At 43.9% G+C, this 22,690-nt stretch overlaps 4 protein-coding genes and 2 long non-coding RNA genes across 8 annotated transcripts; 1 reads left to right on the forward strand and 5 right to left on the reverse strand.

Moving 5' to 3' along the window:
- Positions 1–64: 64 nt before the first annotated feature.
- On the reverse strand, positions 65–1,697 carry LOC105418078 (uncharacterized). The gene is made up of 3 exons (XM_029829725.1): positions 1,395–1,697; positions 384–763; positions 65–308 (listed from the first exon to the last, which is right to left on the reverse strand). Exons 1-3 carry the CDS (start codon positions 1,573–1,575, stop codon positions 84–86), a joined length of 786 nt encoding a protein of 261 aa, XP_029685585.1. The 5' UTR covers positions 1,576–1,697; the 3' UTR covers positions 65–83.
- Positions 1,698–3,452: 1,755 nt separating this feature from the next.
- LOC101062130 (arrestin domain-containing protein 3-like) lies at positions 3,453–6,126 on the reverse strand. Its single transcript, XM_011616070.2, has 6 exons — positions 5,817–6,126; positions 5,341–5,398; positions 5,108–5,255; positions 4,724–4,820; positions 4,332–4,588; positions 3,453–4,170 (listed from the first exon to the last, which is right to left on the reverse strand). Exons 1-6 carry the CDS (start codon positions 6,070–6,072, stop codon positions 3,814–3,816), a joined length of 1,173 nt encoding a protein of 390 aa, XP_011614372.1. The 5' UTR covers positions 6,073–6,126; the 3' UTR covers positions 3,453–3,813.
- Positions 6,127–7,710: 1,584 nt separating this feature from the next.
- LOC101061900 (arrestin domain-containing protein 3-like) lies at positions 7,711–11,353 on the reverse strand. Of its 2 annotated transcripts, XM_011616068.2 has the most exons (7): positions 11,001–11,353; positions 10,477–10,534; positions 10,246–10,393; positions 10,069–10,165; positions 9,649–9,905; positions 8,764–9,001; positions 7,711–8,644 (listed from the first exon to the last, which is right to left on the reverse strand). In XM_011616068.2, the coding sequence occupies exons 1-7, from the start codon at positions 11,245–11,247 to the stop codon at positions 8,601–8,603; spliced, it is 1,089 nt and encodes a 362-aa protein (XP_011614370.1). In that variant the 5' UTR covers positions 11,248–11,353; the 3' UTR covers positions 7,711–8,600. The 2 variants fall into 2 exon arrangements, with proteins under 2 accessions (XP_011614370.1, XP_011614369.1); XM_011616067.2 differs by having other exon boundaries at positions 7,711–9,001; positions 11,001–11,352.
- A 752-nt stretch (positions 11,354–12,105) lies between these two features.
- Positions 12,106–15,214, reverse strand: LOC105418076 (arrestin domain-containing protein 3-like). 2 transcript variants are annotated; one of them, XM_011616066.2, is made up of 6 exons: positions 14,821–15,214; positions 14,449–14,503; positions 14,201–14,348; positions 13,738–13,834; positions 13,243–13,499; positions 12,106–13,141 (listed from the first exon to the last, which is right to left on the reverse strand). In XM_011616066.2, exons 1-6 carry the CDS (start codon positions 15,074–15,076, stop codon positions 12,569–12,571), a joined length of 1,386 nt encoding a protein of 461 aa, XP_011614368.2. In that variant the 5' UTR covers positions 15,077–15,214; the 3' UTR covers positions 12,106–12,568. The 2 variants fall into 2 exon arrangements, with proteins under 2 accessions (XP_011614368.2, XP_029685953.1); XM_029830093.1 differs by having other exon boundaries at positions 14,444–14,961.
- Positions 15,215–16,899: 1,685 nt separating this feature from the next.
- LOC115247459 (uncharacterized) lies at positions 16,900–17,585 on the reverse strand. Its single transcript, XR_003886507.1, has 3 exons — positions 17,341–17,585; positions 17,089–17,139; positions 16,900–17,007 (listed from the first exon to the last, which is right to left on the reverse strand). It is a non-coding gene; the product is annotated as an uncharacterized lncRNA (long non-coding RNA).
- Positions 17,586–19,336: 1,751 nt separating this feature from the next.
- LOC115247656 (uncharacterized) lies at positions 19,337–20,753 on the forward strand. The gene is made up of 3 exons (XR_003886750.1): positions 19,337–19,475; positions 20,009–20,079; positions 20,693–20,753. It is a non-coding gene; the product is annotated as an uncharacterized lncRNA (long non-coding RNA).
- Positions 20,754–22,690: the final 1,937 nt, after the last annotated feature.

The following is a 22,690-nucleotide window of genomic DNA, read 5'->3' on the forward strand; positions in this document are numbered from 1 at the left end:
GAAGCATTAACTTCTTCCTACTACTTTCTCAGGTTTATCATATGCAACAAAATACACGTGGAACTCTTTGTATTTCTAATATATCATGTTATCGATCTCTCACAGTTATTTAATTGTCTTAGTTTCATGAATAATAGAGAAGCATTCAGGTGCCTACATGATCCGGCTTGTTTGTTCACATCAGAGGCAGAACTCAGATAAGTCCGTGGTTCCAGTGGTTTTCCCTCAGGCTGGAGGGGAGATGAATGATGCACGCTCTCTCTCTTACTGCACAACGTCTGGTTGTCAAGTGCGCGCCACTTGCTGCCCTGTTTGTAAGAGAAAACAAATACATCTTTGAATATTAGATCTAGATTTCAGTTATCTGACTGAAGTGGACTCACATGTTTATGCTCCCTAGAAAGGAACACTAAAGTGGACTGTGAAGAGGCACTGAGGTGCAGCCTGCTGCTGATCAAAGTCAGGTGACCCTTCTTGGAGCACGACCACATCTGGCTCTCCAAACCCTCCGTTTCCTCCGCTGCGCCGTTCGTGTCCGCTCCAGCCCGAAAGACGCAGGGCTTCAACTGGACCCCTTCGTACTGCCCTCCAGGTGCTGTCAGACACTCCTCATTCTGCTGACTCACGAGAGCCTGTTGCTCTGGGAACCAGTTCCATTCCTGTCCCACTGAGTGGGGGGTGCACTCGGCCAGGGACACTCTGCCGGTGTGTGACTGCAGACACGTCCCCAACAGTTTGTTCTGAACTTTCACGGCTGACACACCTGTGCAGGGGAAACACAAACACACACACACACACACACACACACACACACACACACACACACACACATTTTGCCTGAATCTCTGGCCATCCACACAGATGTTTTTCCCACTGCTTTTTCAGCATTTTTTTTTCAAATACTGCACACACATCGTGATCTCATGAGTTAAGCTACTTAAGAACTCCATAACCAAGAATTCCACAGTAAGGCAGGAACTTAAGAGAATATTAGGCGGTAATTAGAACAGGGTGTGTGTATTTGCAAGCTCTGAAAGAAAAAAAATGCCGCAAACACGCCTCGTCTGCATGCTACAATAACATGAAACACACACACATCCACTCTCTGCGAGGATGCTCATCTCCAGCATCCATCAAAATGGATGCGACACGACAGGAAACTTCTTGTGCTGCAGGAAACTTTTACCCCCCCCCCCCCCCCCCAACTTGAGCAACCCTCCACAAACACTTGGATAAAGTTGTGTTTTTCGCTTTAAGTTGGAAAACCAGCATTAGTAGCACCGTGTAAAGTCCAGTTCTGCGGTGACGTCACGTTCTAGCTCCCGCACAGCAACAGAAACAGGATTCGTGCTGCTCGGCAACACAAGAGAAAGCAACTTTTGCGCACAGCTTACCCTTCAAGATGACGAGTGCGAGCACACAGACGCAGCGCAGACGTGTTTCCATGGCAGGTGTTTGGTTCTGGAGTTCTTGTCTGCTCTGCACGTCAGTCAGAGACCGCAGAAAGTGCAAGTGGGCGGGGAGAAACGCTTCACGCACTCCCCGCAGCACGCATTCATCACTGAGCGAAAGCATCTTCTCTGCATATCAGACAACACCGCAGATTCCATTTTGGGCATTTCTGGGGTGTTTGGAATGGTTCCAGTGTTTCTCTGCGATTGATTAGTAATCCTGGCCGAGTTTAGTCTGTTGCGTTCATTTCCACGCATCAAACCCCGCATCGCCACAGCAGCGGAGAGAATGTGTTTACAACGTTCGGAGCTCCTACTGCTGAGATTTAAGGAGCATAAATCTGTTGTGAGGAGAAAACCGGTGCTTCCAAATGAATGGGATTGTCTTCCCAGGAAGTGAGGAATGGGACAGCTTTGGGTGGCCCGCGTGGTCACGTGATGTTTTCCCCCACCACACAAAAGACAATGAATGTCCATTTTATTCACAACCTCGTTTGTGTTTTAAAAACAAGTTTCACGAGCAAAAAACATCATAAAAAACCATTTAATCAAAATCTGAACGAGTTAAACCTGTTGGTTATAGTTCATGAACATTTAGGCCCAAATCTACGCATATGTTTCATGCAACCCAAATCTGTCTCTGTTAGGTCAGGTTAGGTTATAATTAATCTTTCCGTTAATACGAGTTATGCTGTATTCTAATTCATCAGTGTCAGTGGCTCCCTGCCCTAACCCCAACCATCCAAAATAATCCCCTGACTCTAACCTAAACCCGATTCTAACCTCAACCCACTGATGCTGTGGGGCCCAGCCAAAATGGCCCCACTATGCTAAAATTGTCCTCACTTTTCTAGTATAACGAGTATTTGGGACTCAATATGTAACAAATACAAGGCCACATGCACGGGCCTTTGGGAGAGAGGTGGGGTACACCCTGGGTGGGTCACCCAGGGCCAACATAGGAAGAAGTTACCCTACGCAAACTGCTTTAGGACAGGAGACGAGTGCCTGCCGTACTGATGGAAACTGAGTTTTTTTTTTTTTTTTTACATATACTGTTCTTGTTAACATGCAAGGTGACATACTACAATTAATGTATTTGACCAACCCTTGTCTTGCCAGTAGGATTAACAGATTTTACCTGGGAATAATGACTTTTGGCAACAGTTTCCTTTTTCTTTAGGGAAAGTGCCGACCTGTTTGCTCCCATGTGTGGGATCTGGAACGATATGGAACTCAAAGCCTCACGCAGCCAAGGGAAAGTACAGATGGACACAATGCTGCTATGTCTTGGAATTATTCACTTTTTATAATCAGAATTGTGACCCGAGAAAAGATGCGCCACGGCGCCCCCTAAAGCTTAACCACTGGTATTGTTCATGATGACTGATGTCAAGTCCCTGAAATCACCGTGTTCAGAAAGTTTTGTCAGTCCAGAAAACTTGATAGAAGGATAATAAAGCAGATAAATTAATTCTGAAAGTAAATCATGAATCATTGCAGTTACTACTAACTTTCATCTGTTTCATTTACCTGCCTACTTCCTTTCACGAATCCTTTATTTCTCCTTTATTGACGCTTGATAAGGGAAATTCACACCTCATTGGAATCAGAATCTTAAAACAAAAGCTGTGGATGCCACAGTGAGCCTAAAGACCAAAATAAGAATTGTTACATCTCCTTGGTACACCTAGTTAAATGACCTTGAATTGGAGGTGCTGTGCATGTTTCCAAGGAAACTGGAACGAAGAGAATCAGTGACTATAGTCTAGTTAAACCAGAGAAGCAGAAAATGTTAAAGCACTGCTGAAGGGTGCTCATGTTAGTGAATGGACAAATAAAACACCACCACGATGTTCCAACCCCCCCCAAAAAGCTTTCATTTTGAAGTGCTTTATTCCTTGTGAGGACCCTCATCGCCCTTGAGAACTAAGTGCTAATCCTCAAACAGCCCTCTGACGGTGATAGAACAGCCCAGAAAGTCTCACTTTGCTGATAAAATCTGGTCAAACACATAAATACTTTATTCATAACAATCATATTGCAAAACGTGTAATGACACTGGAGAATTGTGTGAAATGTGTCGGATTCTCTTTTCAGTAAAATGGTACAAAACACTTGTTTTACAGGGGCAGAAGGCAAGAAGGCAACAGCATAATTAACATTCTACAATAATTTACAGCTATTTGCTTCCAGGCAGATTACACATGAGAAATCACCCTCTCAGCCTGGAAAAAAGATATAGGGAATAGGGAATATCACAGGAAGGGGAGCCACAGTCGCTCTTTTTTTGGAGGTATGTAGTTGATATTATCCATGAGCTCATGTGGGTGAGCTGAGTCAACTGTGGCCCAAACGGTCATCAAAATGATGTATTCTTGTTGGAGGTAATTTTTTTTGTTTGACCCAGTGCATCACAAGTGTTGTATGGTGGCCAAAGGGACTGATAAGACGGAGGTCCTTCATCCGGGAACAGGGGATGCTCCGAGGATGGAGCGACCGTCGGTGGGAGCTGATCCTGGAATCCCCATGTGTTTAAATCCTGAGTGTTATATGGTGCTGGAGGGCCATAGAAACTTGAAGGCTCGGATGGAGGGAAGTCACTGCACGTGGGAGCCCCCCCAGCAGCAGCGGAGTACAGGTAGGCAAGTGTAGAAGGAATGATCATCAGTGGCAACTGCACCTCGGGGTCACGGGCAAAGCTGATATCCAAATAAACCTGCAGAACAAAAGACAGATCAAGAAATAAACTCTATCTATATTGAACAGCTAATACATTAGCAGGTTGCTAAAACACAGCACCACACACTGAACATGAGGAAATGATGCAAACAGGCCATAGAGTCTGACAAGAGTGACATGGTTAGAACTATTAGGTACCTTGAGGTTATAATCCACTGAGATGATTTCACAGTTGAGAATTGAGGGGATGATTTCATCAGGAATCTTAACCTGGAAGTGGAAAATTCCCTCGGAATTCCCTTTGACAGTTTCCCCAACCAGTTTGCCCCAGTTTCGACTACTGGTAGTCGTCCTGGACCTTGCACGGTACTCCACGCACTCCTGTAATTTGACTTTAGGCCTCATTTTCGTGGAAGATTGGTTTGAAATGTTGACCACAACGGCTGCAGTCTCACCTGTGAGTAGAATGACGTCAAAAAAGTTGAAACGCAAGCTGGACACCAAATACATCAACATTTATCACATGGGTATAGGTGCTTTTAAAGTATAGCATCAGCACATTAGTTCACAGAAGGATGGGGAGTTTTTACCTGGGAAGAAAACATTTTTGTTAACGGTGACAAACAGTTGGACCTTTTTTTTGGAGAACACGCCAACATCTTTGCTCAACGAACTAGAGTAGGGACACTGAAAAGAATCAAACAAAAGTCATGCCAGCTCAGTGCATCTTACAATTCAAAGGCAAAGATCAGGTCGAAAAAAAGCTACTTTGAGTCATCTTAAACCCTTATTTAGTGAGCAGACCACAGACCAAGAAAAGAGGACAATTATTCGGAGGCGTAATCAACCACAAGGTGTCAACTAGCTCCCCCTGCAGGATGCGTTAGGTAAAACATATGGGCGTCCCTGAATCACGTGACCTCTCGTTAACCCAACAAGTTCATTTCAATACTGTATGTGTAGGATTTAAATACCAGCATTTGGACACGGTTTGCAGGAGGCCTTGACAAGAATTTGAGCTCCCTCTGTATTTGTGAAGGCATCCGCCAGCTCCTGGAGATCTTTGCCTCCAGCGTGTAGATGATCTTTCCATTCTGCCCATTGAAAGAAGAGGGAAAGTTTCTGAAATTAAGGAGAAAAAAATTTGTAGAAAAAAAAATCCTATCAAATTAAAACTATTTGGTAGCAAAGAGAAATGTTCTCTTACCCCTGTGGAATTGCAAGTGTAAAGTTGAAGTTATGGAGCCCAGGACGAAGTGTTGAACCTGGGGACACAACCACAAACATAACTTCTTCCTAGAAAACTAAACATGACACACATTTTTCTTTTTGTAATATAATTATTTATCATTGCGTTAATTTTCTGTTTTCTAAAAAATGATTTTAGGGAGACGGCTGAAAACCCCCTTAAATTCAAACTTATGGAGAGTCCCCCGGCCACGTCATCACTGCTAATTACTGCATATATTATGGTGTCATGTGACAAATGCGTTGACTAAAAATGCAAAAAACGCCCATTTCGTTGCTCTCTCGGCAAGTTTGATCTTGCGTGGACGTTGACATTATGTAATTTAAGAATGTGTTTGGTCTCACGTTGACCGCGCCCACTTTGTTCATGCAAACCAATGTAAAATCCAGGAAAGATCTAAAAATGAAAAGAAAAGAGACCCAAAGTGGACCCACCGCCTTCATCCTGCGTCACTAGGTAGTTCTTGACTTTGAAGTATCTCCGGCGGTCGCTGTAGGTGGTCGCGTCGTCTCCCATTCCTTCTTCCCAGCTCACGCTCGCCTCTCCCTTCAGCTTCACCAGGATACTTTTCACTTTAGATTCTTTTGTGACAACGAAAGAAACGGCCCCCCCGACCGTGTCCCCCTCAGAAAACGTCTCCTCTGAGTTTGGAACATTGTAAACCAAATGGAAGTCTTTGATCGGAGACATTTACAGATCCGAACGTTGTCTGAGCAATCTTTTACCTAACTTATATAGATACACAGACACGCCCCCTACAAATGTCCAATATTGCGTAATCGCAACAACTCAGTGGAAATTCACAATGATTTTTCGGAAACGTCGCTTTATTGGGCCAACAGATAACCTCTGGGGCCAGTTTCTATCCGCCACCTGCCTGCTTTTCACTTTACATTCGACCGTCCAGCTTTAGAAATTGTATTTACCTTTTTAACCCTTTAATGCACAACATGGGTCTAAAGTGACCCGACTGAGTTTATATTTGCTTTATCTTTGCAATTAATTAATTTTATTACTCAGCATTCCAGGTATTCCACAATTAACCACTTTTTACATCACTACCCCTCTAATGCATAACATGGGTCTAAATGACCCGTAATCATTTCCCATGTTATTTCATGTGTTTTGTTGAGAATTGTCTTTATCTTGTTATGTGTTTCACCATATGTTTCTGTCTTCTCTTAGAAGTTAGGCAAGGTAGACTCATTGGTAAATGTAATAAAGAGCAGAGACACTCCATTTGCAGGATTGTTGTTTGTTCTATTGTTATCTCAGGAGCCAGTCAGGCAGGGGGTGTCAAACACTCATTGTAAATGCGACATCAGGGGGGTTGATGATCACATTTGCATAAAGAATGGGATCTGGCTACCTGGGAAAACAATGGAAAAGAAGAACTCTACCAACACCGCATGGGACTGGAGGAAGAGGACGAGGACATCCCAGCAGGGGATCTGGATTGGATTGCATGAACATTGTGAATTTACATGTGTGTTACTATAAAAGACTGGGCCAAGGGATAGTTAGGTTGTCAGACTTCGTGCCCTGGCAATTGACTCTGTTGTTGCTAGGGTTATGAACTGGCCCGGAGCTCTGTAATATTTGTGTCTGGAATTGGTTCTATTGTTAAATACATTTTGAAATTGGTACTTTTCTTCTCGAAGTCTTCATTCAAAGAACACGCGGATCGGCAGCTACACACAAAGGTATTGCGATCCAACAGTTTCTAAGCTGAATGTTTATAATCTATGTATTTACTGATTTATTAATCAAACTATTCATTAACTTTTAATTGTTTTATGTAGCACAAATCCTCACATTAAGTGTTCTGTTCTTCCTTTATGAATAAGCATAGCTTTTGTCAGTCTTCATGAAGTTTTCCCACGTCCACATGGGTCAGACCCACATTTTGTAACATACAGTATTTACCACTGTGGAGAAGGTTGTATTTGAAGACCTGAACCATCTAAGTCTTATTTTACAATAATTATCATATTACCTAATAAGAAATTTGATGTGATAACTCTGCATAATTATTGATTATGTAATTAATTTGAATTTGAAGAATTAGTAGCTCCATTTCTTGTCAGAAAGGGAAAAATTTTCAATCGGCTACCGTAGCTAGCTAGCGAGCTACCGTAGCTAGCTAGCTGTTGACATTTGACGATCATGTTTGTGTGACAAATAAACACATTTCAAAGATAAAATGTATGCTTATTTGGCCTAAAGCATTGCTAACGTGATTATTTGAAGCAAATTATTGTTATAGTTTGTAGTAATTTAATTCAAAATCACACTTGGATAAATGGGTCATTTTTTACCCATGTGGTGTAGTAATCCAAAATCTATTTTATTCCTAAAATAATAAACAGAAAATGGAAGCATTGACCTTGTACTAATCAAAAACAAGATATTAAAATTATAATTGGGACATTTAATAATAAAATGATTTTTAAAAAATACAGCAAAGAAACACTCACCCAGCCTGAAAACACATAGAAAATGAATGCGGGTCATTTTTGACCCATGTTGTGCATTAGAGGGGGTGTTCATATGTTGTACATCAAAGGGTTAAATAATAAAAATCATCCCAAAGTGTTTTTTGCCAACAAATCCATATTCTTCTACACATTCCCAGTTACATCTTTGGAGATTTAGAACTTCATTTTCCCACTAAGAACTCCCTTATTCCACAGAAATCATTTAAAAAACAAAGCAATTGTTGAGTTGAGTGTAACTCCCTGTTTCTCTTCTGTTAGAGCTCTAAAGAGCTCTGGAATGTTGTAACTGTTTAATTATCACAAACTTCTACTACACCATTGTGGATTATGTAAATGAATGTCAAAGCATGTTATGGAATAATAAAAATGAACAATAAACTTGTAAAGTACAGCACTTCTATTAAGATGAAGAGAAATGAACGATGTAGATACTGAATAAAATATGTAACGTACAATAAAGTTGTGTGAGTGTGTGTGTGCGTGTGTGTGTGTGCGTTGTAGCCTGGTCAATCAGGCGACTCTGATCAGTATTTGACCTGTTGAACAATAAACACTTTCAGAGGAACTTTTCTCAGAACAAACTACCAAATCAGAACAATCTTTCCAGCATCATCTGACTCGGGCCCTTTGTTTGCCGCTGTCTTCTTGGCTCAGATGAGGTTTCTGGATTATTTATGTGAAAAACGTTACTGTTTTTCAGGTGGCCCAGTGTCGCTGTAGCTACCAGGCACAGGTGGATAGAGGGAACCATAATCTGGGGGCGGCTGCGGTTGAAAAAGAGGGGGAGCGTTAGGCATTGGCTGTTGATCTATAGATGAAGGGAAAGCTGGAGCAGGAAAACCATATGGAGCAGGCTGCTGTGGCCAGTAGGTGTTGTAGCCACCTGTGTTCCCGTACGGGGTGGGATTAGGTGCTGGGTATCCATATGCGCCTGGAGGTGCGGGCACGGGATAAGGTCCAGGAGCAAAGGCAGGTGGAGGGAAGTCACTGTAACCGGGAGCTCCACCTGCTCCAGCAGGGTGAGGACCAGCCTGACCAAAGCCATGGCTCGGCAATCTGGATGTAATGACCACTGGTAGCTTCACCTCTGGATCAATGGCGAGGCTGATGTCCACATACACCTGTAAAGCAAAAGGAAATCAGTTAACAAGTGTGTACACTGTAAACTGATTTTGTTTAGCTTCCTGTGCTGTAACGGTTAAGATGTTCTTTAACACAACAATGCAAACACATTAGTAACCGCACTAAAGCAACACTGCGCTTAATCACATCATTTTCTGCAAAAACAAGGTGACAAGGTGCAATAATGTGTCGCTCTGTTTACATATAGGACTTTACTGCTAACGCAGATACCGGTAGTTATACACTCAGGTATCAGGACCCAGGCCCACAATCCAACTGGTTTTCTGAGCTACCAGGTAGACAACCCTTTGATCCGGGTTCCCACTTGCCTTTTTTCTGTCTGGGAGGACAGAAAACCTGGCTGGATGTGGACTGGCTTTTGACTTGTTCCACATACGGAGGCATGAAATGACTGAACAGGCCATAGTCTCTCTGCAGAGTTTCCTGCATTAAGCAGAAATTTAACTTCTGAAATTCTGGAATAACTGGCCTCTTTTTTCACTTTTACCGTAAGAAACATTGTGGTACTAGGGCGCAATTAGCAAAATTTATTGCACGTGCTGGAGCTAGCAAACAAATGAACTAGCCTGAAATAAATTTTAAAAAAAAGTTAATAAAATCGCATTTCTCATATTACTGAAATTACCTTGATGTAGTAGTCAACAAAAATGATGTCACAGTTGTGGACAGTGTTGACGGCATCGTCGGGAATCTTCATTTGGCAGGAGAACGTTTCCTCCGAGTTCCCTTTGATGGTTTCCCCGACCATCTTGCACAGGCTCAAATCGCTGAGTGTAGTAGAGGCGAAGGCACGGTACACGATTTTCTGCTGTAAACTGAACTTCAGCTTTGTATCCTTCGAGGCAGCGTAACACACGGTGCCACTAATAAATAGCGTGTCGCCTGTGGGGAAGGAAGGGGGGGGTTGGGGATGGTGGGGGGGCAGTCACTATCTGAGCAGCACCCACAATCATTGACAAAGGCTGTCGAACACCTGAGGGACATTATGTCCGACCTGTCTTATCACAACTGTTTGACAGCGTTAAAACCAGTGAGACGTGTTTACCTGGACAGCAAAGCTTCCTGTCTACAGATGCTGACAGCTGGACCTGCCCTTTGGAGAAAACTCCAAACTCTTTGTCCACTGAGCCTGAAGTAGGATACTGGAAAATAATCAGGAAAATCACAAACGCTGTTTATGTTTAATGTTTTCTTCGAATTTTACCCTCCTAATTTCACCTACCGTTGCAGGACCAACGGGTGGTGTAGACGTTGACACAAAACGGAGCTCTCTGTGTTCGAAAGAAGGCACGCGCCAGCTCCTGGAGATCTTGGCTTCAAGCGTGTAAACGATCTTGCCATGAAACCCCTTGAACGATGACGGAAAGTCCCTTTGAGGCAAAAACCAGCCCGATCGGTTAGTCTTGAGGGCAACTAGTTCGTGACACAATACACTAAGAAAGTTCCCGCTCACCCTTGTGGGATTTTCAACTTGAACTCGAAGCTATTGTCACCTTTAGGAAGCTCAACACCTGTAAAACAAACCCACAATCACCAATCGATGGTTTCCTCTGCCAGCAAAAACACTTTATCTCAGTTAATCGTGGGCAAGATTAAAAAAAGCCGAAAGAAAAAAATGTCTGTCAGTCCAAATGTCAAACAAAACCATCAATCATAAAATCATTTTCCTACAATTTGAATTTTCAAATAGAGACGCTGTGACCAGACTGTAAGTTTCATGGAAATATCAGTTTATAAATAACCCAAATCAGCAAGATTCATCCTTCAACAACACAGGAACCATCAACACCTTATATCCAAGTGATATTCAGTTCTATTTTTATTATATTAACATTAAATCTTGATGATGCGACCTGACGCCCCAACCATCGCTGACGGTCCCATTAATCCACCTGACACCTCCCAGCGCGCGCACGCGCGCGAACATGCGCGCTCGATTACGTTCACCTGTTGCCGTCACGAGTGGACCCGTCTTACCTTCTTCCACTAAGACAACTTTGTCTTTGAAATATCTCCTGTGGTCGCTGTGGCTTTTCTTCCGGTCTCCGGTCCCATCGGACCAGTGGACATGAGCTTCGCCTTTCACCTTGACCGCGACGCCCTTCACTTTGGTCTCCTCCTTCAGCGTGAAAGTGACCTTACCGGCCACCGTATCTCCGCCAGAAAAGACGTTCTCCTTGTTCGGGGCTACATAAAGCAGCTTGAAATCTTTGATCGGGGACATGTCCCTCACCTGCTGATGATTAATCCGGTGCTGTGGATGTTTTGGGTGCGTTCCCTGAGCCGAAGGTGAACTTCCGGCTCCGCCCAGCTGCAGGTCGGAGAGCAAGTCAACACCCTACAGCAGATATGAGTTGGATATGAGTTATAGCCAAGGTGTGGTTTAAGGCTTATAACCCAATGTCAACAGGTATTCAGCGGCTGTAAAAAACAAAAACCTCATTTTTACCCAGTTTTAGCTGAAGTTAAACCATCTTGCAAGAATGGAAACATTATTCCAGTTCCCAATTTTATGGATTACACACAGTTCATTTTGTGGGGCTCCTCCTGAACACAGGAGCAGATAGCTGCCCTGGGTGTTTGCCCCTTCTCCACCTCTCGTGACGTACTGGGCTGTTACTTGGGTGTCTCCTCCACGCTGCTGGGATACAGCAAACCTTTGAATACGGCTCACAAGGATGTGCATCCTGGAGGAGCTGCGACTCTTGCAGGCTAATACCGCCTCGCGCTGCCATTAGCAGTGAGGGTGCTGGGAAAATGAACCTAAATATTATCAGTCAAAGGGTTACAAGGCGGAAATGCTCTGTGGTCGCAACCTGAAACCAGAAACCTGTCCCTTATGAGAGGCTGTTTTAAAAATGGCACCAGAGAAACGTGATTAATCGCCATTGTTGCTTCCTAACTGGACAGAGGTGTGACTCAAAGCCATGATCTAGTGTTCCCTTTATTTTTGGAGCAGCTTAAATGTTAATACTGAAAAATAACATCTGGTAACAACTGATAAATCCCATTGAGGGTCTGAGGGTGTACACCAACTGTTTACTCAAAAGAAATCACCACGATAAAGGACAGGGAGCACAAGCAGCCTGGCAACATGCTTTATTTGGTGGGGGAAATGGAAAACACACAAGACAACAAAGACCTGGGTGGAGCAGAGCTCTTTTCAACAACGCTCCTTCTCAGGACTGCACGACTGTTCGTAAAGCTCATGTTTGTAAGGGAATCAAATGGCGCCATCTAACCTGAAGATATAAAATAATTCAAAATGTTTTGTTGCTTTCTGTAGGCCTTAAAACACAAAAGTGAGGTAGGCAGTTGTCATTAACTCTAATACTGATGTAGAAATTCAACAAGGCACGTAACATATCTTTATAGTGGTTGGAGTTAAAGACCTGAAGAGTAGTTAACATTGCATACTGGATAACTGCTTATATGCACAGAAAACTGCACAATTTGGTAGTATTTGCTTCCTGAATACACACAGCTATAGGCATTATTTCAAGCATCAAGAGTTCTTTTTTTGCATCTGCGCGTGAGCACACATTCTATTGTTTGCTGTTACTTTGTCCGGCAGAAGATTCCGGGAAAAGAAGCGAGTAAGATGGGGGAGGTTCGTCCTGCTGGGACAGGAAGTCCGTGTTCATGAGTGGCGCAGACGGTTGTGTTGCGTTATAGGGTGGAGGGGTGGGATATGTGTTCATCGGTGGGATCTCCGGGGCACTAGGGGGTGGGTGTGGTGCCGCAGCAGCAGGCGGAGGGTGAAGCACAGAGGACGAAGAGAACTGACTCCCATATGGCGAAGCCAGATGTGGGTATGGGCTGCTCCCTCGCACGAACGCTGGTTGAGCAGGGTACTGAGGAGGTGGTGCTGCCGAATAAGGGTAAGGACCCATAGCCAAGAACGGAGGAGGAACACTGGCGTTCAGAGTGCCTCCTGTAGCTCCAGCCGGATATGGCCTGGCCGCTGCTGCAGGAGGAGGAAAATCAGAGTTGCTTGGACCCCCGGCGGCACTGGCAGAATGGGGCCGGGCGGCGCCGCCGTGGATCATGCTGTGTGGACAAATGAGCAGAGGGAAGACGACCTTTGGATCAGAAGCGAAGCTGATATCCAAGTACGCCTGATGGGGGAAAAACAATACCCACAGATTCATTTAGACGCGATGCAGCAGGAAGTCATCTCCACTGAGAATATCAAAAAGACAATGACATCATCACGCACCTTCAGGCGATATTCCACTGAGATGAGATTGCAGTTCTGGATGGACAGACCCAGATCTCTGGGAACCTGGAGTGCACAGTTAACAGTCTTCTGTGTGCGGGGTGTCACGCACTGGTCGGACACAATGGCGATGGTGCTGCTTTCGTGATTTGTGTTGCCTTGGGCGCGATACACAATGTCACACTTTAGCTTGAATTTGGGCGTCATTTCACTGGAAGAGGAATTGTTGATTTTAGCAACAACCGCAATAGTTTCACCTGATCGGGAACAAAATATAGCAGATTAGCATTCAGCAGCTCCAGTTCAGGTTCCACATAAGACAGTGCAGCATGTCATGAAAAGGAACTACACAATACAATACACAACGTCCGTACTACCACAGTTCTACGACAGAAAACACTAAAGCAACTGAACAGGTCTGGGATTTGATAACGTAATAATTGTGCAACATGCCCCAACAGTGGGGTGAACACACTTGAAAGTGACTCATATTACCCGGGGCAAAAACTCTCCTGTCGAGGATGACGTCCATCTGCACGTTTCCTTTGGAGAAAAAGCCCATTTCCTTGTTTGTGGTGCATATTTGCTGTAACTGATCAATAAAGAACGATCAGTTTAGACCCAGATTTGCTTTGGGGACGATGACAAGCATCTTAAAGTATCACATATTATTTACGATACCACGTGCTACAATCAAGAGCTGCTGTTTCTAAAATATCTGCTGCAACAATGGTGATATTACAGTGTAATATAATTAAGCATGTCAACATGTAACCATGTGGTTATACTGAAGGGTTAATTTAGGCTTATTACAGTGTTTAAAGGCTTTATGGATAACACATTATACACTTAACACACACACAATTCCTGAGCAATGTGTCACCCAGCATCTATGTGGGTGACAGGTACACGCGGTGACATCACAGAAAATACGCAATAGTTCAAACCTTTGGCTCACCAGGAAAGTCAGAAGATTTGGGATGGACCGGGAGTTAAAATTAAGCTCCTGTTCTACAGTTCTGTCCAGCCTCCAACTCCTGGCCAGGGTTGCCGTCAGCTTGTAGACGATCTTCCCGTGACTCCCTCTGAATGATGAAGGCATCCCACTAGAATCAAGAACCAACAGGTTGATATTGTTCTCTCTTAAACAAATAGGAGTAAAACAAATCAAACACTTGTGACATTCAGTAAAGTCTCTTACTGTACCATGATGGTAAGTTAAAGACGAAATCATACACATGGGTACCTGGAGGAATAACATCTGAAATGGAAAGAATCAGTGTCAATGCTGACAGCTGTTACCCGCCATCTTCAGCTATGACGGCTCTATTATTAGCAGGAGACTAATCACAACTAGAAGTCACAATATAGTCAAGTGCAGCAAGATTTGAACTTTGGCCTTTTGAATCTAATGTTGACGCGTGATTATGTACCTATTGGAGGACAGTCTGTACATCACATGTGCATTTTTTTCCCAGTATTTGCACAGAATAAACTCAAATGCTATTACGAAACAGACCCAAATGATGCGAGGCTGAACATGATGCGTGCGTAAATCCTCCAGGAGTTACAACCTACCCTTCGCCCACTCTGGAATTAAAGGCTGCTTTAGTTTGAAATATCTGTGATCTGCAGAATACGTGTACGTGCGATCGTTGACCCTCTTCGTCCAATGCACACTCGCGTCTCCGGTCACTTTAACAAACATGCTTTCGGCACTGATCTGCTTAATTAAGGCCAGCGTCACTTTGCCCCTCAGAACATCTCCCTCCGAGAAAGTCCCGTGCTCGTTCAGCGCCTCGCAGGCTATCGTGAAACTTTGCACGGAAGGCATGGCACCGCGAAGTTGTGCGTAAAACCGAGGCTGCGGAGGATGACGGGCAAGACGCACACGGACGATCGGAAACTCTCGGACGGGCGGTTCTGTGCTGCTAAGATGGCACCGACGGCTGCGGAACAGGAAACGCCCCGCGATGGTTAGATAAAATGGGTGGGTGGGATGTGATCCAACATGGCCAACAAGGACCTCTACTGCCATCTCATGGTCAAAGAACCTAATGACACCCTAGGCGATATTCAGGGAGGATTCATATAGTTTTACCTAATTTATTAAAGGTAGCAACGGTCAGACCACATCAGAACAGGTCTAAAACAACTACAATCATGTCAAGTCTTTGGTATGAATGGATGAATGAATGGATGGATGGAGAACCTCTTTTGACCCCGATACTGTCGAATCAGCATTATTTCCATAGCAGAATAAACAGGACCAAAGCAACCTGCTTCTTATCCTGCCCATCTACAGTACGACCAAAGAGGGCATCACATCACAGCTTCGGGTTCAGGTTCTGCTTGGGCCCTGTAGTCTCATCCTTAGATGAAGCTAGTCTGCCTTCCAACCATTTCAAATACCATCAAGCAATTCAAAGAATTAAATAACCAATGCAACAAAATAAACACTGTAAGGTCCAGAACATCCACTGACCGAGACCCTTAAAGCAAGAAAAATTACACAAAATTCACAACTACTTACTCCTTTAATAACAATATAATGCATATTCACCAGAGATGCATTGTTTCTTATTATTTATCCATTATTTCTCTGGGAAGTCAGGGAGACCGACAGGAAACAGCAAGAAATCTTTCTAAATACGAAACACAATGGTTCGAATTTGCCTAGAGATCAAATCAGCTGCCCCCTAGTGGAGCGGAGAGGGTAGAACCTGGCAGGCATTGGACATTATGGTATATAAGGTGGGCGTGAGCCGAGGATAGATTTATATATTTTAAATATCCTGGTGTTCTCTTCTAAGGCTTAAAGGAGACCAAGACTAAATGACCCTTTAAATGACCAAACCAGAAAGCTCCCCAGTTTTGTTTTCAGATATTCTGGAACTCTATAGTTTAAGCTCCCAAATTAGAGTTTGACAAGTCAAACATCTTAGGTGCATTTAGTGTCTTTAAAAGGTGGAATCCTTGTACAACTGCCTCTCCAGGTGTGCTCCAGCTAGGTAACGTTGGTCATGCATGCACACACAACGTGAAAGGTAATTATGTATGTTCCCTGCATGTCACCGCCTCATGCTGCCCAAACTGACATTTCCAAGGGCTGACTTCTGGAAATTAAACAAAAACTAAAACAGTCACTTAAGTGTGAGCAACTCTACAGCCGTGGTTGGACAACGCTCATAAATGGTGCTGCTGCACTACACCTGTCGAGTGGTTGATGTATTGAGCGGAGGCATCCGTTCTTCAGTGCACGTGGTCTCGGTTAGAGTCAAACACGCAAAAGGAAACCTAGTTTCTAGTTTTTAGTGTGAGAGCGTGTGGGTTCAAAGCCTACAGTTGTGTGGGTGTGCAGACTGTCCTGTAGTATAAACGGCAGCTCTTGATAAATGGGAGGGAGTCCAGATAAAATAGCTTGGACCCTGTAGTTGTGAGTGGCAGGCAGGTACAGTAGGTGAATTAAACGATATTGGTAGGGAACAGAAAGAGGACTGTAGCCTCCAAATGTGTAGCATCTCAAAATGGGGGAAAGCCGATTTTTGATATATAAAAAAAATCAGGAAATTATCCAAATGATCAAGGTTCTAGTGGAATGGAGGGGGAAAAAGGACTTCAGGAAAGAAGGACCCACAATCAGGCAGCGCAGTGAGACTGGAATATTTAATGATTAAAGCAGGTCTTCAGCAACATCCACTGATCAGCAGGAAGGCAAGGTGGGACAAACGTTCCGTAATGGAGACAGATCTTCTCTTCTCTAATCTACAACAGCAGAACACAAAAATCTCTCGACAGAACCACGACTGCTCACTCACAAACAGTGGCAGGAAGCACAGAACTAACCAGCCCGATGCAGCCTGGGCTCAAAGGCAGACGGACTTAAGTAGCCACCAACTAATTACCCCAAACAGGAAACAGGTGTGTTCACAAAATGGAGGGAAAATAGAACAAAAACAGGAAGTTAATGGTGGGGACCCTGCACAAAAACATAACCACGTTTAAATACAAACATGAATTAATATCCCTTTTAATGCTTACACATCTATGGGCTGTACTCTTTGTTACGAGATGAATGCCAAAATGCCAGACCCAAACCTGAAACCGAGGGAACGGAGGTGAGATGCAACTAAATCAGGCCAACGAGATGCCAGGTGTTCACAATTGATGGAGAGCTGTAACGCTTGGCTCTCGATAAGCTGGTCTACAACGATCTGGAGAAGAGGATGACGATCTGCTCCTTCATGCCTCACGGTTGGGTGAGTGCAGGCGACGAGCTGAAGGTGAGCAAAAGTAGGTGAGCCCGTGCACGAGGGACCAACACAAATACTAGCAGCATCTTATCCGTTTCACATTTATTCATATAAAAACCTTGCACAAAAATGGAGATATTTACAGACCAATGAAGCCAAAGAAAGAGAAAAGCAAACCTCCACAGAATAAAGACACAATAGTGTTTGTTTTTAACCACAAATCTTCATTTGCCTGGACATGTCCACTTTTTGGGATCTAAAAAGTTGTTGGCGGAAATTTCAAATTTGCATTTCATCCTACTAGAGCCTCAAACATGTAGTCACGCCCACCGTGCCTTCCCCACTGAGGGATCCTCAGATCTGGTACCCTAGTTGAATACCACCCATCGGTGTCCAGAGCAGGACACCACCTGTCATGTAGGATGGTGCTGCTGTGTGGATGTTATACAGCTCAGCACAGCAAAAGGTGGAACCAGGGTTTCATAATATCCCATAGATCCTCAAAGTCCAAACAGCTCCCTCATGTTGTGATCTTGTTTCAGTCTGATGGATCTAGTCAGGTTATTGTGGTGAGTGCGCACTCTTTCAGGGATAAATGGTAAATAAATGTCATTGGACTTTTGATTTGCCCTCATTAAATCTTCAGAAGTGCCTAAGATATCACTGAAACTGGCCTGATTCTGCCTCCTGATCGAGGGCAGTTTATCACTGCTTGATCGGGCGGTTCCACTGCATGTCACAGGGTTCTGGGTTGCAGAGGTCGGGAAGCCTTGACCTCCCTGGTTTTTCACTTTACAAGCAGGCGCCCGGAGGCTTGGAAGCAGTTTGTTTAACTCCACATAGTTGGGATGGGATCTTTCTTTGGTGCCAAAAGGTGGCCCAAATCTGGCCTTTGGAAATGAGCTCTCATGTTTGCGTGTGTTTGAACCGGATGGAGGGCGGACCGGCTTCCCATTTTTAGTTTCCAGATGCTGCTCCTGCTGTTGTGGGGACAGTTTCGGTGACTCAACCGGACCACCTTCCGATCCGGACGCAGGCCTCTCCGGAACATCTCTGCCGGAGGTTTTCGCCAGTCCTGGCTCTCCTGTGGATTGTGAAGTTTCTTTATTTCGCTTTTCTACTGTGACGCTGTAATCCGGCCTCGTAAAGTGCTCGAACAATTGCTTTGAAACTTTTTGTAGAGTTTCAGCGACATTGGAAAGACCACTTTGACTATTTTGCCTCAGTTGTTCCGATACTGCGGGAGTTTCTTTTAAAATCCTCTCTGATCTTGCGAGATACACCTTTGTCTTCTCGAGACAGGCCAGGAGATCCACAACATCAAAGCAATCTTTCTTCGGGCTGTGGATGTTTTCAGGCACGATTTCCTTTATTTCTTTCGACCGTCCATTTGGAATCTTTGTACCCTGGTAGGTTTGTAATTTGGCAGACGTTGGACGTTGTTGCTTTTTGGCGATAGTGTTCGGCAAAACGGGCATTTTACACAACACTGTAATTATGTTGCAATTATGTTATTTATGTTGAGTTTATGCATGTGTTCCCTTATTTGTGTGTCTGGCCTTTACGTCCATGCTTTTTGCATGTTCGGCATTTTATGCAACACTACAGATGAGATTGGATTTTGTTTATTTTGTGTAACATATTTGTGTGTCTGGCCTTGATGTCAAACATCTAAGCCCAACATTACTCCAAATACCCGGCTTTCATGTCTGATAGTTACAAAAACTCAACACATACAACGACCCTCCCAGATAACGTGCAAGATGCAAGATGCACGTTATCTGGGAGGGTCGTTATCTGGCTCACCTCCTTTAATCTGGCAGATTAAAGTAAAGAGTTATATAAAGTGGTCATTTTAGTTGATGGCGGCTCTCTGGTGGGAAACACACAAACATGGAATCTTCTATCTTTTACTAGTCTCAAATAAATGCTCAGTCTGTTGGAGAACTGGGCTGAGACGCGGAGCGTTCCAGGTTCCAGGTTCGAGCCCCAGTGCAGACAAAACGTCTAAGGTGTTCTGGTTGTAGGAGAAGGTTCCAGAACACCTTCAGAGCACTGCCGAGGTGCCCTTGAACAATGTACTGAAACCACAAATGCTCACATGGGGCCCTGCGGTGAACTGGCGACTCAGCCATTGTTGGAGCCTCCCTCTGACCTCGAAACAGAACAACAGCTAAAATGAAAGGAAAAACTTTTGTTCGGTGCACAAACTCAAAAGATGTGTGTCACAGTTCATTGTAAAATTAATTCTCAGTATAACTTAATACAAAATTTATGTTTGAGCAGGAAAAAACGTGAATGGTAATGATTCCTGGAAAACCTGCTGAGTCAGTGTAAATATTTGGGTTTCTGGATGGATCATGAGTTTCATTTTAATTTGGAAAAAATAACCTGAGAATGAAGTTGTTTTAATTTCTGAGAAACAGAAAATCAACACTGGTGCATTTTTAAATATAAAGCCCATCTGTGGTGGCTCCCTCCTTATATATGTTCTCCTCTGACTCCGTTTCCAGGAGAACCAGGCTCGTATGATGGAACTCTTCTGCTGATGACATGCTGGTTAGTGGAGAAGGACCATGGCGAGGTAGGGGAAGGGGGAAGATGGAGAAGAATAGCCACTTAGAGCATAAAATCCTTCTTCTGACCTACCAGGTCCTCAGAGGCCTAGCTCCATCCTACCTGGAGGAGCTAGTGATGCCTTATAATCCCAATAGACCGCTCCGCTCTCAGAATGCTGGTCTACTTGTGGTCCCCAGAGTGTCTAGGGGTAGAATGGGTAGATTTAAAACCTTCCTCTTTGAAAAAGCTCATAGTCAGCAATTCAGTTATTCTAGACTGACTACTGATTATATTCAGAGGCTCGTCTAATTACTAGGTTAACATCTTAGTTATGCTGCTAGAGGCCGCCAGGGTCCACAAACACGATCACCTGATCACCAGGCTGCTGGATCCCTGCTGGGTCATGGCTTCCTCTCCTCTCCTCTCCTCTCCTCTCCTCTCCTCTCCTCTCCTCTCCTCTCTCTGTATCCATCTACAGGTATTGTTGCCTTCATAGCTGTATACTGACCTACTGACCTCCGACCCCACTGACCCACTCAACTCCTACACTAGCACTTTGTTATAGTTAATGTATTTCCCTGATCTCTACCTATTCTCTCCTCTACCTGTCCTCCCCCCTCTCCTCTCTCTCTACCCAGCCCCCCATCAGCAGGAGGGTCCCCCTATATGCGAATTTTTCCTGCCACTGTTGCTTTTGGGGGTCAGGCCCTGGGATTCTCTAAAGCACCTAGAAACAATTTTGATTGCAACATGCTATATAAATAAAGATTGCTTCATTGATAATTGAAAATATGTTAATTGTGCTACATGTTATTAAACGTTAGCCTACGAAAGCATGAGACATGCAGCCTTGAACCACTAAGGTAAGAGAAACCTCGTAGCGGATCATGTTTCTGTATCAGCCTCGGCCTAGAGCAGCGCTCACGTTTCTGACCCTGAACCATGACCCTGTTCTAACTATGAGCATTAGCTTAGCTAGTATAATGACATTAGCTATAGAATTACAGTCATAAACTTTCTCAAAGAGGAAGGTTTTCAGCCCAGACCTTGACAGGGAGCTGGTGTTACAGCAGGGGTCTGATAGTTAAAGATTATGGTAACCTCAAATAAACCAGCACTGGATACTGGAACAGTCAGTTAGGGTCATCTGGCGTGATCAACTTCACTAGAAATAATGCAGCTTGACCTCTCGGGACGCTGTAGGTCAGACAAAGTATTTTGAATTCTGTTCTGGATTTAATGGCCAGCCAGTAATAAGAAACCAACAGAGGATTAACATGATCGCTCAAGACAAAACTCTATCGGCAGCATCTCAGATGTTGTTTCAAGGAATTATTCAGTCATTCTGATGATTCTGAGCTACAATAGTTAAGACTAGTAGTGATTAATGCACTAATGGACTAGCTTTTCCACAACAGTGTGAGTCAATGGCAAATGGAAAAGGTGTTCCCAGTGAACCCTTGTCCACCATTTATGTGCGTTAAGAACAAACCTTGAAGAAATATCTATGTGATAAATATGAAGTGACCCAGCCTACTGCTGGCCTTTTTGTCCTAATAACATGCTCCACTCTGTGCAACAGGATGCTGTGATCAACTGTGTCAAACGCTCATACTTATAATTATGTATGGTTCATTTGAAAGATCAGGTCATGAAACAATCTCGCTCGTCTCTCCCTGGACACAACAGCCAAAGATCCAAATACACGAGTGCACCATTTACGCACGCACTGACATATAAGAGTAAGTAAAAGTGAGAAAAGTGAGCAAATTGAATCCTCATTAAGCTGAGGACAAGCAGCATTGAAACTCATGGACATAAAACAGTGACAAACTAGCTGTTAGGCAGCATCTGAGAACGTTTGTCCATTATGGGCCATCTGTATTATTACTGCAGATGTTCTTCATGCTGGCTTCATTAACACTGCACTAGTTTCTACAAATGTATATATAAAAAACACTAATGAACAGTTTCTTTCCAACATTTTGATCTGCATAACAGGAAAACATAATCTCCAATTAAGAAAAAAAAAAAGACTTTTATTGTAAGTGATCTAGTAATGGAAAAGACTTTAAATCACAGCCCTCAGTAGAAGCTCATTAATCTATGCTGCATATGTGCTCCTAGTCGGAGGGGTTGTATCCCTGTATTGGGAAAAGGGGGCCTTGGTCAAGTCCAGTCTTTATTAAGATTAATGAACAGCTTGACATTTTTAGTCCTCCGTCTGAATCAATAATTTTAATACTCATGAGGGTCAGCGGGGATCCGGGCTTGTGGAACACACATTGTGGCCACAGGGCACATGTTAAATGTCCAAGTGGTAATCAATGCGCAGAAATTAGCTATTGATCCCTTATGGTTTTGTAATAGGTTATCTATTGGCTTGCTCTTTTCGGAAAATTCCAATATCAGCTGGATGGCACGGCGGCAGTAAAGTTGCTGTGGGCTGTGTGTAGCTGTGCGTGCGTGCACACCCAGCGTCCGTGCGCTCTCCTGCAAGTGTAGGGTCACATTCTAATCAGCTGCGGAGGGCAGATTGTAAATAAATGTTTTCAGAACAATCAGGTGAGTCTTCAATCTACGCCTCATTTCAAACAACGCTGGTCACATGAGATTGGTTTTATGCCGAGTCGAGG

Source organism: Takifugu rubripes, chromosome 21, assembly GCF_901000725.2.
Source record: "Takifugu rubripes chromosome 21, fTakRub1.2, whole genome shotgun sequence".
NCBI lineage: Eukaryota > Metazoa > Chordata > Actinopteri > Tetraodontiformes > Tetraodontidae > Takifugu > Takifugu rubripes.